General features: G+C 31.9%; 2 protein-coding genes and 1 pseudogene across 2 annotated transcripts; all 3 read left to right on the top strand.

The window, feature by feature from the left end:
* Positions 1-1381: 1381 nt before the first annotated feature.
* Positions 1382-5812, top strand: LOC128163442 (uncharacterized). Its single transcript, XM_052827051.1, has 4 exons — positions 1382-1478; positions 1889-2143; positions 4307-4486; positions 4666-5812. The coding sequence occupies exons 1-4, from the start codon at positions 1436-1438 to the stop codon at positions 4920-4922; spliced, it is 735 nt and encodes a 244-aa protein (XP_052683011.1). The 5' UTR covers positions 1382-1435; the 3' UTR covers positions 4923-5812.
* A 2703-nt stretch (positions 5813-8515) lies between these two features.
* Positions 8516-9326, top strand: LOC128162740 (heavy metal-binding protein HIP-like; annotated as a pseudogene).
* A 3768-nt stretch (positions 9327-13094) lies between these two features.
* On the top strand, positions 13095-13985 carry LOC128164006 (complement C1q-like protein 4). The gene is made up of 2 exons (XM_052827718.1): positions 13095-13246; positions 13514-13985. Exons 1-2 carry the CDS (start codon positions 13117-13119, stop codon positions 13924-13926), a joined length of 543 nt encoding a protein of 180 aa, XP_052683678.1. The 5' UTR covers positions 13095-13116; the 3' UTR covers positions 13927-13985.
* Positions 13986-19684: the final 5699 nt, after the last annotated feature.

Genomic DNA, 19684 nt, shown 5'->3' with positions numbered 1-19684 from the left:
GCATTTATCACAAAATATGAAAAATTAACGTCCTTTCACTTTCAATCCTCAAATTTAGCAGGGTACAAATTTAGTGTGCAAGTTAAAATAACCAACTCTATGATTAGCTAAGATAAATTCTACTTAAAAAAGAAAGAATCTACAAATAAAAATTGAAATAGACACATATAAAAATTATCGCTGTGAAAGGAAATACCTTCCCAACACTAATCAAACCATCTATGTATTGTTAAATCTTATTGCTGCTGTTGTACATCCAGAGAGGGGTTGGTACCAAAAAAAGTCGCTCATTTCTCTTGGAAAGAGAAAGGTTATGAATACATTCAGAAATAGCCATACTCTCTAACATTGTAGTTTCACAGATTAAATATAAAAACGCTGAAAGTCATTTCTGGTGCTAAAAAAATGAGGGATTAGGGAATAAGATACCACCGTTTTGGGAACATGGTTCTTTCAAAATAATACTGACAATAAACATTTATCTAATACTCTCTTAAAGTAAAGCCAATGCAGTTAGACGTAAGTCATTTGTTTGTAAATTTATACTTCATACAAAGAGTACATTCATATTTATATATAGCATCATTATTCTTCAACATTTTCGTATAATAGCATACTATAACATACTGCATTTTGCAGTCAGAATATGGATCGATAGTTCACTTATACAAGAAATAAAATTTTATGCCGTACTTCTATAAATGTCAGAAATATTCCGACAATTACATTATATGATAAATTTGCCTAGAAAATGAGGTCAAAACATAATCAAACACTGAGCCTACTTTGGTCAAATACGATGATTACATAAAAAAAAGCAATTTGATCTTCAGACACCGAGTAACGAAAGATTTAATGAAAATCTGAAGATATTGCACGGATGAGTAACAAATAAGGTATGAAATTTGAAAAAAATAAATCTTAGTTGTAATTTTGTCAAACTGGCTCATTGGTATAGGATGTGCTTACAAAATGAAATATGAAAACGGAAATAGTCTAATGCTGAATTTAGACGTTCGTACATGAAACACTTGCTTTATACTTGTTTTATAACCTTGCTGAACTTAACCCATCTCCCTTTAACCACCAAAAATCCCTCAAATACCGACCATGAAATAACATTTCATTTGATAATCAAAATGCCAAAATATTGTTTGTTTTAAATCGAAACGTTCTAAAATAAAACTCATCAGTTGTTGCAAAAGTTGGAAACTCAGTTCAAATAGTAGGGCATAAAATATTAATATTTCTATTATATATCTCGATCATGAAGCAACACGGTCGATTGCCCATCCATTTGGTTTAGAAATCGATTATTGCAGTTAACTGAGACGTAAAACTAAATCAAAGTTAATATTTTACAGCGGTAGTTCGATCAATGGTTTAAACTAATCCTGAACAGGAGCACATTGGGTAATCATTTGGTACCAGAGATATGGTTATACCTGTGATATATTTTTGGTTATTTGGCCAGAGGGGTAATTACTATTGTATGGTTCATTAATGTATAACTCAAAAGCTAAAAAATCAAACTCATGTTTTTTTCATCATAAATGAATTTACTTATATATTATGATTTATAAAACAATTTTGATAAAAATTTAAGGAGAAAGTTGGTATTTTTATCATATTTTTAAATTATATTTAAAAATCATTTTAGCATCGTTCTGTTTGTTTTCATAATGTTGTCAAGATCGATGATATGAAAAACGAATGTAATAAATTGAAAGATTAAAAAAGGTTCATTTTTCAGCCGGTGTATTTAAAACAATAGAATTACATGAATGCACACGAATGACTTAAATAATGTTTTCAGAAGTTTTATCTAAAAATATACTACATATTTTACCAAGCAATACTGTGTATCAAAGTGTTTTATATTTTCAAGCTGTTTTGGGCGAAGTGAAAACATACAACTTTGCAAAGAAAAGTATGTACAGCAATGTGATACCTAGCTCGGATCTGGCTGTGGTGGACGGACAGTTATCTCGTGTAGAGTGTACCTTGTTGTGTGGATACAACATGACCTGCCAAACATCCTTCTACAAACCCAATGACGGAAGCTGCTTTCTCTACAAATATCCATTGCTTAATAATACACCCGTTAGTATCGAATCAGATGTAGAAGTATTTGAGATAAAGGGTAAGTTCATCAAATATCAGAATAATTTTTTTGAAATATTCGGTTCGTTTTTGCAGAGAGAGACTTAACAGTATTTGTCCAAAGTTTTATACAAGAGTGTCAACTCGCTAGTGCTTTTAGGAGACGTTATTTTCAAAATAAGCTGAAGCTTGATTTAATTCCACAGAGGTTTACAGACAGCTATGTAACTCATGTACTTAAAAAATGTTTTCATATTTATTGAAAAAAGTCGTCGAGTTTTACAAGTTTTAATGATTGAAAACTAAGGTTTGGTAGACTTCGGTTATTACTGATAACATTGTCCGATGCTTAATTTATGGATATATTGATTTTTTAATATTAAGAGCCCTCTATGTGCTAGCTCCCAATAAAATATCAGAAGTGGTTAGTCTTCAATCAAAACTGGTAGAGATTTGTGGTAATTGTTCTGAAGATATCATATGATTAATCATTCGAAATATATGAAGAACTTCATTGTCTTGATTTATATACCCAAACGAATTTTAAGTTTATCAAGTCATTAAATTATACATTAAAGCACGAGCAAACAAACACATATACATATATTTTGAAAAGAGAAGGGAAAGAGAAGGGAAAACAGGTTATATAATTGACGATTTGTAAACTCTAACTCCGCGCTCAATTGATACATGCAGAGTAGACCATTGGCTACATTTGACTTATAATAAATATTATTACATAATTGCCGTCATTATCCATGTCTGCTAACTTAGAGACGAACGAGTCATTACAATGAACTGTCGAATATCATTTAACTGAATTTACGTTGTCAAAAAATTTCCCGTACTCGGAATATTATCACAAATCAACATGGGTGTACACACTGTGATCGATGGATAGATGCGTTGAGTGACGACACTATTGTGATCGTGAGTTGCAGTTTATGAAACAAGCACTTTCAACGGCCGTTTTAGTACCCGCCTACTCTTATCTGTACCTTGGTTATTTAACTCTGTATCAGGACTGCGAAAACTAAATCGCTGCAGCAACTGAAAAAAAGTTCTCACAATAATTGCTTCTTGTTTTTAATGGGGTAAACAATTGTAAAATCGCACTGTTTAAACAGGTTCCCAATAACATTTTCAGCACAATGCTTCATCAATAAATTCAATCTTTTATAACGCATCATTTTTACGTTGAGGCAGTCTTTATTTTTTTGTAGCTTATGCCAAAGAATTCACAACAGATACTGACAATAAATATTACATAATTTGCATTTTATTCAACTTCAACCGATCAATGACACATTTCTACAAGTGTGCATGTACACAAAAGTTGAAATTTACGGCACAAACGTGTTCTATTTCGGACTGCTCTGTGATTAACCTTATTATACTTTGTTACTTTCTCAGTCTTTAGAAACATCAATTTTATTGCATGCACCTCAATATTTATGACAATATGTACTATTGATGTTGACGCTTTACTTTCCGCTGACTTTCAAATACGCTAATCGACCTCGAATTGTAAAATTCACATGCAGATCGAGTCGCCCATGGGCGTAGCTAGAACGTTTTGATGTGCACTTCAAAAAAGGTAAGGGGTCTGGAGCCGCCTTTATTAGGCACCTAAAAGGTGCGGGGTTGGACTTAAGAGGCGAAGTCCCCGGAAGCTCTTGAATTTTAACGGTCTGCAGACAAGAATCTATCCTCTGCTTATGTGCACAAAATATACAATCCAGATGAATTTAACTGATTATATAAAAAAAGATAAGCAAATAATGCGGGGTTAATGCCTTTATTAGCACGGATAAGATAAGTTTTTTTTTTCAAAATTTGATTCTAATGATGTATAATTGAAACAACATATGACTGTAACTCTTAAAGGATTCTAAATGGTTGTGGTAATTTTAGTCTGTATCAATCTCTGTATAAGGATGAAAGAAAATGTTTACTTAGATATTTGGATTTATCTTTACTATAGTAGTTTAGAGTCAATTATTGAATATGAAATTGTAACACATTGTGTAACTTGTCGACTACCCAACCTCTTAAAATAAAAACACTCAGAATATTTAAACAATAAAATGCTTTCTTTAATAATTCACGCGTGATATGAAGGTACGACATTGCTGGAAAAAACACATAACCTGCGTTAGCGGGTTTTGTAAATTTTCTCTGCAATGATTAGCTTTCCTTACAGGTTGCCGCAATCCCGACTTTGTCTTATTCAGAGAAGCAGGTATATGTCTAAAGATGTTTACAACAATAGGTCTAACATTCTCATACGCAACTTCAGTGTGTGATCAAGAGGGCGGAGAACTAGTCTCACTGGATACCAACCAAAAGATTGATGCTTTAGCATATTATCTAATTTACACTTGTGAGTAGATCTGTTTAGAGAACAGGAACTTTCGATGTAATCGGCAAAACAATTTTAACAAATGTTACTAAACCCTTAATGGATACGAATTTGTATCAGTACTATTACAATTTAACTTAGTTGTATTTTTTCACGTAAGTATCACGTTGTCAATACACTTATCTTTAATTATGTTACAGACGGGATGAACTTGAAGGTGTCTGTTGGACTTCGCAGATTATCAGGTTCATGGAAATGGAACAGTGGGGAGCCCCTGTCAATTACACATCCCATGCTCTCCAGTACAATAAACAATTATGACATGTCAGTGATTCCGTGCACTTTTGACTACTGTGGTATATTCCGTGCAAATTCCTTTGTAGATTTGAGAGTGTTTGATAACTGTTGTAACAACCTTTTTTCATACTTTATTTGTTCTACTGTGATTCAAATTTAATCGAAAGTTATAAACAATAGTTAAATTGCTTGATATTGAAGAAACGCATAAAGAATACATGAACATGAAGTTTTCAGTAAGGAAAGAAGAAAAAATCAAATAGGTATTTTTTGTTTTGCAAAAAAATTCTTTGGTTTTTTAATAAGAGGTAAGTATTTTTAAAAGTAATTGCAATTGTACCATGCATTGATATAATGCATACGTGATAAATGATAAAAGCTATAATTCAGAAGCACCTTCCTAATTATACGATAACATTTGATTAAAAATATTATCATCATAAAGATTTCAGTAAAATATAGTTTAAAGCTCTTATTAATAAATGCAATTGCTGTAAATATATTTTAAAAAAACCTGTTTTTTCTTGTTATTAAGAACTTGCAGGCATGTTCACGAAACTTTATTAAGAAATGACCTATGCATGTTTCTAAGAGATGAAGTATAAAAAAAAATAAGAACATCCTAGTTCAACTTATAACACGTCTTCAGCTGTAGCTCGGCTCGGTAACAAAAGTAACGGTATCCTCGCTGACTTAAATTGTTTTTATTTTTCACATCAGTTGATAGAAAGATTTTGAGAGACTTGCTCAGGGGTAAATCATTAAAAATTAGCCAGAGAAAATTATAAGTGTCGGTAATACGATAAGCTTAAAAAACAGTAATATTGACTTGTGAACATTTTTTAAAAATACACATTTTCTTAAATATATATGTGACCAATAACAATTTAGTTAAACAAAAAATCCATCGAAAACCAAATAACTGCTATTTTGTGTAAAGGAAGTAAGCATCAGGACAACTTTTGGCATACCAGGAAATAATTATTTAAACAGCAATAGTAGATATTAAGCATTTTTTTCGCCACAGACAGTATTTGCGGACAAAACTACACTGGCGTCGAAAGCAAATTGAAAGTGGGGGGGGGGGGGGAAGCTAGACTAATTAGACTGATGGTCAGAAATCTTAACAAGCAAAAAAATAAAAACTAAATCCCAAAATCATGAAAATCCTAATCCGGGGGGGGGGGGGGGGGGGGGGGGGCAATTATACCTATGACTCCAACTTCTCAATATTTCAATCTGTTCAAGGTAAATTTAGGAACAATTCTGTTTGCTGCGACAAAAAGTAGGGGGGGGGGAGGCTGAACCCTCTCTGATGCTATGTTGATGCTATGTGCCTAATGGTTAGGTCTAACTTTGCATAAATGTGAGGGAGGGGGGGGGGGGGGCTCAGCCCCCCTCCTAGCCCCCCCCCCCCCCGGTTCCGACGCCTATGAAATAAATTTGTTTCATTTGTCGGCTCCCACCTGCAGGCATATGCATTTGCAGCACCGGAAAAGGGGAGGAGGGAGAGTTCGGAGTCCCTCTCCACAAAATCATGTTTAAATAAACTTACATGATGGAACAAATGACTATGCCTCCTCCCGGATTAGGAATTTGAGGTTTGTTGGAAACGATTGAATTGTAGAAAAGATTGTCTTATTACACTGGTCGTAATATAAAGCTTCACAATCCCGATAATCCACCAAAATTGTGATTTTAGAACCTTAGGATGGTCTTAGGACAAGGCAAATGATGTCGTTAAGTTAGGGCAAAGTGATGGCGATTTCTGACTTGGGAGGACTTCGAGAAACAAACATATGATTAAGACGTATCCTGAGACGTACTTTGGACGCACCATAGTCCTAAGCTAGCATCGTGAACATGTCTGCTGTTCTGGCAAAGATGATATGTTAATGATCTAATAATTGTGGATGAAAAGAATTATGTAAAATGTTTTATACATCCAAAAGCAACTTAAAATCGAGCATGTAAGGCAAGGTCAGAAAAAAACGTTTATACTCTACATGTACTGCGAATAATAAGCTTAAAATTGATTTAACACGTGGATGTAAACTATTGCCTTGTATATATTTTCTTCCTCCCACTCTCGATAAACATAGATATATTTCAGAGTAGAATTATCAAACTGAGATACGATTCAATAGTTTACCATGATCACGTGATAGTATTTAAAACTAGTCCTTCAAGAAATTAAAGCAAGTGTATGTAAACATTGCTAGGCAATACCAAATAGAAAAATGTTTGTTTTTATACGAAATATCACATTTTTTTTCATTTTATCTGGGATTTGTGGTAACTGTTAGACAAAAGTCTTTGAAACTGGTACATATTCAAGTATACATCCCACCTGATATATTACCCAATTAAATATTTTGCTTGACCTGATTTCCATATCGCTTTGTATCTTATCACATTGATAATTATTATAATTTAGATCATGAGAAAATGTTTAAACAGATATATTGAAATATTGTATTAAAATTGCCCATTATAAAATCAATTTTATAACCATACATTACACTGGTTTTATTTATGTTTCTCATATACTGTAGAATCATTTTTATTCATGGAGGTCAATGTTCGTCGGAAGCCGAAATTTAAATGGTTTGTGGTGACGTAATTTCGTTCATAGGATAATCAGTAAAATTTTGATAAATATTAAACAAAAGATTGTGTATAGGTTCGTGAGAATATGAATTCGTTGGCAAGGGTCACCCACGAAAGCCACGAACATTGATCCCCCACGAACAGTGATGATTTCATAATATTGCGTGATCTGCTGGAAAAAAGTAATTATTTTAAATATTGTAACAAAATAATAAATCATTTTACACTTGAGAAAACTATCTATTCTTAGTCAGTTTGAACAGTAAACATTTAGATCTAGTTACATACAACGCAAAATGTGCTTTATTATTTCAAAATAAATGTGTATGTTTTTTAACACACAACATAAGTCATACAACTCGTGACATGATCCGTTATTCCTTTTGATTGAGAATTTGTCAAAACCTTATTCATAATTTACACAGCAAACTTAAGACAATTATTTATTAATTTTGATAATTTAATAGACAGCCAGCAACAAAAATTAAGAGATCATAAAACACGATCTAGTTGAAGATCTAGTTATACATATTTTAAAGATGCATGTAAGATTGATGAACTGTCAAGCAAAAAGTTATGCAATCGACCATCCAGATAATTACCTTATTTAAAGCTTAGAGGCGATAGTTTGCTACTTCAAGTATTCTCATTCTTCTAATGTTTGGCCAATATTTTAACAAAAGAGGTTTTAAATGTCAGCATTATATTTTGGCAGATGTTAATGATTTTTAACTAAATCTATGACACTTTTCTAGAAAAAAATGTATAAGCAAAAATATATTTTTGAGAAATCTCATTTTATGAACTTTTATTACTAGGATGTGTTACAGCTTTGTTAAAATAACTTTAACTACTACTAAACATTTCGAATCACGAAGTAATACTTTATAAATAGTTTATAAATGGTTTTAAAAAAGCACGTTTCATGAAGTACTTTTATTTTGGTTTTTACATACACAAGTTTTTGTATTTATTCATTTCAATTGTAATTGAAACTAGAAAATTAATGTTATTCAATATTCACAAAATGTAGTTGAGAAAAAATTATTTTGAAATCTGATGCTAGAAATGTTATCACATCATGCAATCGTTACGTATTTAAAACGCACAGCAAGATGCGTCAAATGAATAACCTACATATAACTGTAAACTAACCATGAACACCATCGGACTTTTCGTTGTTCTCTTTCTTTGGGTTGCGTATGGCCATGAATCATGTGACCGGAAGGAAATGGAAGACACAATTTGCAGTCTTTGTTCTCAGCGAAAAGAAAGTCAGTCAGGTAAGAAATTACAACTGCTGAAATTGATTGCCTTCATTGATTTCTTCATAAGTAAATAAAATTGTTTTTTGATTTTTTGAAAAAGTAAGATTGTTTAAAGCATTATTTTTAAATACTATTATTTTTTTAATTAAAAACCCAGCATATAAATGGGTATCTTTTTTAATTTAAAAACTCTTTTTGTAAAAATCAAAGGTTCCTATCATAATTGTGAAGGTGTGTTTTGATTTCATTTTTTACAAGGAAATAGGAACTTTTCTTCTTTCCAGGTCATCAAATTGCCTTTTTTTCATACATGTCCAAGAATATTCCAATCAAAAGCATCACCAAACATAAGACTCTGGTCTATGATATGGTTGAAACCAACGCTGGACATGGATACGATGTAAACTCTGGCAAATTCACGGCTCCGGAGAGCGGACTTTACGTGTTTCATACAACTACGACTTCTTACGACAGATCCCACAGTTCCATAGAGGTTGTAAAAAATGGCAAGGTGAAAGATGTAGCATGGGCTGACTCAATGAGTCATGATGATAGGGCAGTCGCCTCTACTATGACTATTCTAAATTTGAAGAAAGGGGATGTTGTCCAAATCAGAGTGGGAGAAGCATATGCTGGAAATTATCTGGAAAGTAATCAATACACCAGAATGAGCTTTTCTGGATTTAAACTGTCCTAAAGAGGAATCGTAACGTAGACTCTCTTTTGCAAGAAGAAATACCTGTCGGGTTTCTTTTCTAATTACAGAAATAAAGATATTGAAATAGCTATGCTTTTACTTTATCTTTTAAGTGAAAACTGTGAATCCAATAAAAATAATTATACATGTATAACGTTGACGAAACAATAGATAGAGTATATTCACCTATGTTAATAACTTTCATAATTCACGATAGATATATTACAGTGAAAATAATGTAGAAACTTTGTTTTCGTTGTTTATCTATATACGTAATGATACACGAAAGCCATTTAAATGATTACTTGTTATAAAAAAAAATACAACACTTAGATTATGTTTACAAAGAAATGATATAGTATGATTTAAAGCTTTTTGCTGCCGTACAAAAGATTAATGAAAATGACATTAGAGCTTAGTTTGCTCATCTTGGTTATTTCCCTGTTTAAAAACAGTTTGATAAAAAATGAGTAGTTGTATATGTACTGAAAGTTTGAATTTTTTTCCTGCAATACTGAGCTCGCAATAACGTGTTAAAGATTTTCTGGAAATCAAACTTTTGAATTATATCAACTCAAACTTTGTGATTTTATTAACACCAAGTGCTTTTGAACAACAGCAGTTGTCAAGGGAATGGAAGTAACAAAATTATAGATTTATGACAGCTGTAGATTCACACTATTTTCACTTACACATATATAGTTGGCACTTGTGTTTTGTCTCCATCTCTTTTGATCATCTTTCTAGCAAACATTTTCTAAAATGAACTAAGGTAATGTGTTGAAGTTACTCAAAACAAAAAGCTGATATGAGGTAGCAAGAGGTCATTTCGAGGCATGTTCATGCGTATCTTAAATTACCTGGGTAATATTGGTACGCATTATTTCGGTGCATTTAATTTGAAATGCAGACATTACATTTACTTGACGATTGAAAATATTTTAAAGTGTACTTTCCAACAAATAAAATTTATTCACTGGTATTTCTGAAATTGGAAAAGCGAGACTTGTCCTAGTATGTATAGGATGGCGGTCTTTCTGTATTTTAATATGTACATTCTTAAATTTTTTTAATGATACTTAACATTTATATTAAATACCGATTAAATCATATACAGTAAATTCAATGTTCAAATTGTTATTTATATGATGATAAAAGCAAAATAAACGTCATATGAAGTATACGCCTAGATCACGTTAAAACCACTGGATCTCACCTGATCAACAAAGTTCAGCAACGTAAAGCTTAGTTATAAGTGTTTGGTTGGATGGTAGACTGGGAACACTAGAGGTCGTAGACTCATGGTGTGCGATTTAAATTTTACATAGCTACATAGCTAATATGAATATGATAGTAATGGCATCCCATGACCTCCATTAGTTATAATACCGGTACATGTTTCAGTGAATCCATGCAATTAATTACTGTGGTATATTTCAGATTTTAATTGTTGATAATTATTTAAACACCTATTTTTTATTGTTTGATTTTCTACTCTGGTTTTAAACAGAAGTAAATATATATTAGAAAATATCTAATTCTAAAAAAAAAAAACACCTTATAAGAATTCAAATTACATATTTGCCTTAATGGTGTATACGATTATCGGTTGTTTGTTAAATATAAAATAATTTTTACTTATGCTTTGCTTATCTTGCCTGTTTTTAAATAGTAAATATAGCACTTGCATAGTGTGAGTGTGTATAGGCTCTAGGTACGTTCCCGTCATTACTCCGGACTTCGATCATGTTTAGTCATACTTGTACATTAGATCGTATATTTCTTATAAGAAGATATTAAAAATCAGTAATTAATTAATGCTGTATAGTAATAACTAGACTTTGACCCGTGCGTGCACGGGTTGACATTGTATAAAATATCGGACATTTACGAAATAGATACATCGACACACCGTATTGTTGCCATTTAAATTATAAAGCTTTAAGCCTACAATAATTCTATTAATTTCACTACACTCTGCTTACTTAGAATAATCTAACTGTGGGACAGGCCTATACCACAGTTAAAATGCCCCCCATACATGCCGTAATGTAGCAAAAAATTGCAGAATCGCTCCGAAACGATTTTGGAGAAAATTGATGAAGCTGCATTGAAAATAACAGTCAAATTATTCATAATAAACCATTTTGAGGCTGTAAATACCTTTCATCTAAAAATTTAATTCATATAAATGAAGAATTCAACACTTTCTCCGGCAACGTTTTTCACTCGCTTCTAGTTTAAATTCGGAACTATTGGGATTTTTCATATTAACTGCACAGAGTTAGAGTTATCTCTCGTATTTACTTTGATAAACAGAATAAATATATATGACAATCCATATGATTTCCGGATTTTTTAAAGGAATTTTTGTTGATTATTAATTAGCGAAGCTTGATTAAGAAAAATAAAAACAAATTGGTAATCTTCAAGTTCCAATAATGTTTAAAATATATAAAACAAATGACAGTTCTCTTCCGATTTCTCGGTATTAAAGCCCAAAAATTCGAGTCTATTATTTCAATATAGTAGTATAGATAACCCTACACCCATTTTTGTTTATTAGTCCAAAGATGGCTATCGATGTCACGTAATAAATCTGATATTCAAAAGCAAAATTACTTTACTTTGTACATAAAAATTAATAGTTGAATTAATAGTTGAATTCTCATATCTTTTTATTGCGATCAAATAAAGCATTGTTATGTTTAGCAGATAGGTAATTTTTGTAAATAAACAAAAAATCGGTGTTGTCACTGTCATTCATAAAAGACGCAAAAAAGTGGGTATAGCTTTAATTCCAAAATTTAAAATCAACAGTAAGCACTTTTAAGTGACCTTAAAGCATTACATTTGTCCACAACTTTAACTTTAGATATGCAATGCGAACGAATTCAGCGTTGTAATTTCCAGCAGATGGGTAAATTTAATAAATTAACTATAAATCTGTGTTGTCACTGTCATTCATAAATGACGCAAACCCCCCCCCCCCCCCAACACGTATAGAGCTTAAATTTCAGATCTAAAATCAACAGCAACCACTGACAAGGGACCTTAAAGCGTTCAATTTGATTATACAATAAAACCTATGGAATTCATTATCCGTAGGAAGATTAATAATCCAAAAATTTATAGGGATTGTTGTTGTGGTTATTTGTTTTAAGGCTACATTTTCCCGAAGAGGAAAAGCTTTCTATATATATATAGGGAACAATTATAAATCAAAGATGAACTGTGTTGATTCTTTTCTCTCCAAATAATTGTAAAATTAGATATAAACCATATTAAAAAGAAGATACGCCTGATTGGTATTCTGAAGAAAAAAAAATTCTGAAAATTAAGAGATGCCGTTTATTGGAAGTTTTTGCACACTTAATTTCTGATAAAAAAAAGAAAAAAATTATATTATATTCACTTTTTAATATGGCCCATTTTCATTGTTTGAATATTACAGCATTTTCTATGTGCATGTACAAAATAAATCATCAATCAGTTTAAAATATATTCGAGGAGCTACATTTTATTCCTTAATTACACCACTTAGTCATATGATTTAGAGCCTATGTTCATCGATTTTCATTGAAAACCAAAAGCGATACACTTAACAGCTGGATAATTATAAATTGATTTAATATTTACAAAATGCTTATGTTCTGACTACTGAATTGAAATATGAGACATGAAGCATAACAACATCTTGCAAAACGATTATATATACTCATATAAAATACCTCTAAGTTGCGTTTGGTTAGCATGATACATGTTACTATGTACTAACAATGAACACAGTCTGTATTCTTATAATTGTTCTTTGCCTGTGTGTCGCTAATGGCGATGAATCATGTGACCGGAAGGAAATGGAAGACACAATTTGCAGTCTTTGCTCTCAACGAAAAGGAAATCAGTCAGGTACAAAGCTAACAACCTCTAAAATTTATTATTTTTAAAATTATACTTTTACCTAATAACTTTATAGAAAAATTATTAATCTCGTAAACACTATGCATTTATAACATATGCTCTTGCTCTCTCAACTATTGATTTTTTGGTTTTGTTGTTAAGACCTTAGATTTTTGGGAACAGTACAATTTGTTTAGAAAAATTCATATAATTCTCAAAAGTTTGTTTTAATTTTTTTATCACAGTGAAATTATTCTGATTTTTTCTACATTCCAGGTCATCGAATTGCCTTTTTTTCATACATGTCGAAAAATGTCCCAATTAACACTATCTCCAAATATAAGACACTTGTCTATGATAGCGTTGAAACTAATAACGGAAACGCATATGACGCAAAATCTGGCAAATTTACAGCTCCTGAAAGCGGGCTTTATGTGTTTCATACAAGCACGACTGCACGTGACAAATCTCACAGCATAATTGAAATTGTTAAAAATGGTCAGGTAAAAGATGTTAGTTGGGCCGATGCCATGGATCATAATGATAGAGCAGTCGCTTCTACAATGACCATTCTAAATCTGACAAAAGGGGATGTCGTACTGGTCAGGGTGGGCGTATCATTTGGAGGAAATGTTCTGGAGAGTAATCAGTATACCAGAATGAGTTTTTCCGGGTTTAAATTGTCCTAAAGGACAAACATGACCTTGATCTGCCTTTGACTGGAGTAATAACCTGCATGATTGTAAAGAACTGATTTAATAGAAATCTTTATTATTATTAAATAAAAAGATATGAATAAATATCATCATTTTTTTTATGAAAAGTTGGTTCAATTATTTCTCACCTGATATGGATAAACAAATTAACCAGTAGACCTTACTTCGATTTTAAAACATGAAGCTTTAAGATCATGTCCTGTGGTATTTGGTAATGAAAAGCTCAAAGTTGTGTTAAATGATGGCGAAAACTGGCTAAGATGGTTCTCATACTATTGCAATAAATAGAGGATATCTTTATTTTATGATTTTATATTTGCTTTATCCAACTAGTTTAAATGGAGTATATATTTGCGAGGCTCGCGAGTTGGATGAAGCAAATGTACAAACACAAAATATTACATGTTCTATTTTTCTCATTTGGTTTGTATTGCAAAATTTTTGCGTCAGCACTATAATAAAGAATTAAAACATATAATCATTCAACAATAAGAATGCCGAACAGCTGACTCGCCTCGATTACAGCATGCTCATATGTTGTTCCTGACGTGCAAGTAGCATGCTGGGTAAAACTGACAATCTAAAAAGAGAGTCCACACTTTACTTCACTAACATAAATAAAACAACAAACAATATGATGCATTTTAGCGCAAGGGGTGGGACGCTAGGATTTTTATTTCACCGTAAAGAGAGTAATATTAATGTAACCATGCACATGTTATTAATAATACAAAATACTAGTAAATTATATAAACGCAACACAACTATGCTTCCCTCTCCGCCCAGGAAAAACCATAGATAAAAATTCCACAATATTTTGTGTAGAAAAACTATGGAAACCTGTATCCGCAGCATTAATTGCGAGGTAAACAAAAATAAATGGCGGATTCATTCTCACAAACCTAATTTATTATTAAACATTAAACTTTAAAATAAACTTGACATGCTCGGTTAGAGCGTGCGCTAGAAACTGACCACCAGAACTTTCAGAAAACTACTCAAAGACGTCATTTTCGACTCTCTTATTTCGTTGGCTGTCACTAAGTATATAAATGCTAATAACTTTACGAAACGTAACTTCCGTTTCTATGCACACAAAAATACGTTTTAATTTTATATTTTAGGACAACTATTTCTCGCTATACAATCGTAACGCGAGAAATTTCTATTATCAACGGTCAACAAAAGATATATCTGGAGTGTTAACAGTGCTCAGAAAAATACAATGATAGTTTTTTGAAAAAAAAATATGTACCGGTAAGTAGATTTATTAGGTTTGTAAATTAAACTTGCACGTACACTGTATTTACAAAGAATCTGTAATATTTGAAAATATAATAGATTAACAGTGCTGAGAAAAATACAATGTTAGTTTTTTGCAATTTTTAGACGGTGGCATATATGCCACCGTATAATATCGTCGCTCGAGTAGCTCATTTGTATGCATGATGGCACCCCTAGCGGCAGAAATGTGCGGAGGTGATAATCAAGTTTACGCAGAAGTTGATATATCAGAATGGTAGAGATATAATACTATACAACTTTCATAACCTGAAAGTAAACAAAATTTCTAAGTTATTTGATAAATGGTAAAGGTTTGCACAAAAAGACTTGAAAGTAAATGCTTATGAATATTCATGAAGTTAACGATGCTAAGCGAGTCGGGTTAGGTATTCAACCAGAGCTGTATTACATCCTTATAAATATTGCGCGTAGAAAAGTAGTTCAAAGTATATCGTAGTGTTTTTGTTGAATTTACAAGTCTATATTTGTTTTCAGATATCTCAAACAGTTATTGTTATAAATATTGATAAGAAGGTATAAAATATCTTTGCATCTTACATTTCCTAATAAATGAAAATAATGCGTAAGAATATATCCTGACATTCGACATTTTCACAAAGAAGAAGTCAGCCCAGAGGTCAGAAAACAACAACATAAACAAAGCCACGTGGAGAAAGAGAAGCGAATCAGAGGTGAATAATTTGTTTTCTTTTGAATATATATATAGGTATCTATTGTTTATTATCCTCGTCTGATAGTCATGTAGAGTAGGATTCAGACTACTGATGTTTTTTTTACTATCAATCGGCCATATTGGATTTTTTTCTCTGAATAGATTTCTTGTCTATTTTGATAAAGCCTAGTATATGTAAAGAGATCGACGTGTGGACAGACCAGCTATTATAAAAGATTCGATTTGTTTATTCATGATTTTATATTTTCGTTGTTGTTGATAGTCATGAGTTGATCATCATCTAGGGCGTACAAGCTTACTCACGCTATCTGTCGACCATATTGGTATCGGGTTCGTTCGCCATAGTATACTCTGTAATTTGTTTTGGAAACTTCATTAACTTTTCATTTGATATTACGTGTATATCATTAATTTCAAATAAATAAATCATAAAAATTTATTGAAAAAAATTATTGGTGCTAAAATGTTTTGTAATTGATTATTAAAATTAAGACTATCTTGATTCTTGAGAAGAAAATCAGAACTTTTTGAACAATTGTTCAATGTATATATATATGTTGGTAAACTTGAGATTTTGAGAACAATATGAGAACTTATTGAGAAAATTGACATCAACTTATCAATTTGAAAACAAAATGAGAAACTTTGATTGAGACAAACATGAGAATTTGAGAACAAAATGAGAAACTTCATAGAGAAAAATGAGATCATTTTGAGACTTCCTTTGAGCACAAACTGGCACTAACTTCAGAATATAAGTACAGAATGAGAAACTTGCTGACATTATCATAATTTGAGAACAATATGAGCAACTTACTTCAAGCAAAATGTGAATTGGAACGAATATGAATGAAGATTTATGAGCATATAAAGAACTGAATACATATATTGATTGAAATTAGAACTTCAGAAGGTTATCATTTGAACAAAAACAAGATTTTTGTGTACAGACAGTACATATACAATAGCATTTGGATTTGATAAAGTTGTGTGAGAGTTAGATTGAGAATCTTAGTAGAAGAGACACTACTTTATGTATTTCATGCATAACACATCTCTAGTGCGACAATTTGACAATCAAAACTAATTAATACATGTATGCACTTTCATTGTATTGAACGTAAAATACTAACTGAAAGAAGCTGTTTTAATTGATACTCGTAGACTTCAAAAGTTTAGTTGATTTAGAATTTCAAAGTAGAAATACATATATTATGAGCTACAATGAGTGTCCAAAAAAATATGTTTAATTAATTATAGTTTCAAGCCAGAGTATTTAGATAACTTGATATTTCAGTTCTTAAAATATGGCCGAACAACAAAATTTAAGTGTGGAAAGACAACAACTAACTGTACAAGCAGATCATTCTCAATGTGCGGAAATCTTCCCAATCAGTTCAAGGGGAAAACAATGTGTGACAAACAGTTTTATGTTTCTATTATTTTGTCATTTTTACGAAAACGCATCTTTCACAAAACATGATCTACATTCAGTTTTGGAGACTGGAGATGTTTTGTATCATTTAATCATTAAATCAAACTCATTTTTATTAGCTTCTGAACTACCAAATCACATTGAATTTAGAAATAAATATATTTCATCATTTGTCAGACAGAGTTATTTTGGCAACATGGCACAAACTGTGGGAGAAGAGGTTGGTTTTTCATTAGAAAACAGTTTGAATATGTCATTTGCAAAATATGATGCTTGTATTCTGATTTTTCATTCAGCAGCAATAGCTTTGAAACAAAGAGGTGACAGATTTTTTGTGTTTGATGCTCATAATAGAGGAAATGATGGGCTTTGCGACCCTGATGGAAAGTGTACTATGACAATACACAACTGTTTTCAATCTCTTTGCAATTTTCTACGACATCTGTGTATGTCTTTGTCTTGCATTAGTTTGGATAATGTGCAGTATGAAATCAATGCCTTCTGTTTTAAGACTCTTTCCAACAAACCAAGAAAACCTGTAACACGCATTTGCAGTGAAAGTGACTTGTCATTAGGAGTAAATAGAACACAGTCGAGGAAACGATGTTGGTCAGAACATAATGAGAATAGAAATCCTAAATGTCAAGATCATTCATTAAGAAAAAAAGGGAAAACTGAAAAAATGGATAATGATGTTTGGAATAAGAGAGGAACCCAAAATGTTGTTATTGAAAACTATGTTGATAGTTTAAATTTACCAGAAGTTGGGGAAATAAGTAGCAATTCAGATTGCCAGATTGAATATGATGTTTCGAGTTGTTCTAATGTGACCCCTTTAAGGGAAGGACTTGAACAAACTGAGGAAATTGCAGTAATGAATTTTAAACAATTAGTAAAGGAAGGTCCATTATTTGTTTGCTCTTGCTGTACACAAACTTGGTTTAGGGATGGTGTTTCTAAGGCTCAGTTTCTGTATACATTAGATATAGCACACACATGTTTGCAAGGTATCAAAAGTGCAAAAGATACAGAATGGATTTGTCATACTTGTAAGAAGTACTTAAAACTTGGTAAAATACCAGCTTTAGCAGTTGTGAATGGATTAGAATTTCCCCCGAAACCTCCCGAATTAAATATTACTGAAATGGAAGAGCGTCTCATTAGTCCAAGAATTCCATTTATGCAGTTGATGGAAAAACCAAGAGGAGGACAAAAGAGTTTACGTGGGAATGTTGTTAATGTTCCTTCAGATGTCAACACTACTGTCAAATCTTTACCACGGACGTTAGCTGAAACTGAAACAATTCAAGTGAAATTAAAAAGAAAGTTGAGTTATAAGCACCATGTTTTGTATGAGGCTATACGACCAAACAAATGTATGAATGCACTCAAGTGGCTTTTAGAAAACAGTGAATTGTTTCGAAATGAAGGGATATCAATAAGAGAAAACTGGGACATTTTACAAGAACAGAGAGAGTTTTATGCTACTGAGCAAAAATTAGGTGAAAATGCTACGAGTTGTGAGAACACATCTTATACAAATGAATTGGAAAATGAGACCAGTTCTTTGCAAGATGAAGATGATGTTGATGAATGGACAGAAGATCCAAATTTTGAAAGTAGACTTACTGGAAATACAGACACGTTGCTGCATCCTGCAGATGTAAGATCATTAAATAAGACAATGTCATTTGCACCATGTGAAAACCAAACACCTCTTGGGTTGTATCAAGATCCAGATGCAGAATATTTAGCATTTCCAACTATATACTGTGGTCAGAGAAGAATGTCTAACAAAAATCGTACGGTGCCAGTTACTTACAGTTCAATTTGCAAATGGGAGTTAAGATCCCAAGATCGCCGAGCAGCATGTTCAATGCCAAACCTTTTTTTCAAGTTAAAAAAATTACAGATAAAGCAAATTCAGGACAAAGTGACACTTGCAATGCGAAAGTGCAAAAGCGAAGGCAAAAAAATAACAGCTGGTCATGTTTTGAATCCTACTTCGTTTGATAACATTGTTAAATTAAATGAAGGGTATAGAGTCTTGAGAACATTAAGAGGATCACCAGCATATTGGGAAAGTGCAAAAAGAGATGTTTTTGCAATGATAAGACAGCTTGGTATTCCAACATGGTTTTGTTCTTTCTCAGCTGCAGAAACAAAATGGAAAAATTTGATTCAGATATTGAGCAAAAGTTTGAGCAATGCAGAACTAACTGAGTCAGATGTTGATGAATTGACTTGGATCGAGAAATGTGAACTCATTAAAAGAGATCCAGCAACTTGTTCGAGATATTTTAGCCATAGGTTTCAGA

This window comes from Crassostrea angulata, chromosome 1, assembly GCF_025612915.1.
Source record: "Crassostrea angulata isolate pt1a10 chromosome 1, ASM2561291v2, whole genome shotgun sequence".
Lineage (NCBI taxonomy): Eukaryota > Metazoa > Mollusca > Bivalvia > Ostreida > Ostreidae > Magallana > Magallana angulata.
The sequence above is the reverse complement of the archived record's forward strand: the minus strand, read 5'-3'. Positions and strand labels throughout refer to the sequence as shown.

Bases quoted from the DNA above. Each gene is read 5' to 3' on its own strand.
- LOC128163442 (XM_052827051.1), top strand. From the start codon at position 1,436: ATGGTTATACCTGTGATATATTTTTGGTTATTTGGCCAGAGGG. The intron at 1,479-1,888 runs GTAATTACTATT...TATATTTTCAAG, and splicing joins TTGGTTATTTGGCCAGAGGG to CTGTTTTGGGCGAAGTGAAA. The intron at 4,487-4,665 runs GTGAGTAGATCT...ATTATGTTACAG, and splicing joins ATATTATCTAATTTACACTT to ACGGGATGAACTTGAAGGTG.
- LOC128164006 (XM_052827718.1), top strand. From the start codon at position 13,117: ATGAACACAGTCTGTATTCTTATAATTGTTCTTTGCCTGTGTGTCGCT. The intron at 13,247-13,513 runs GTACAAAGCTAA...TCTACATTCCAG, and splicing joins ACGAAAAGGAAATCAGTCAG to GTCATCGAATTGCCTTTTTT.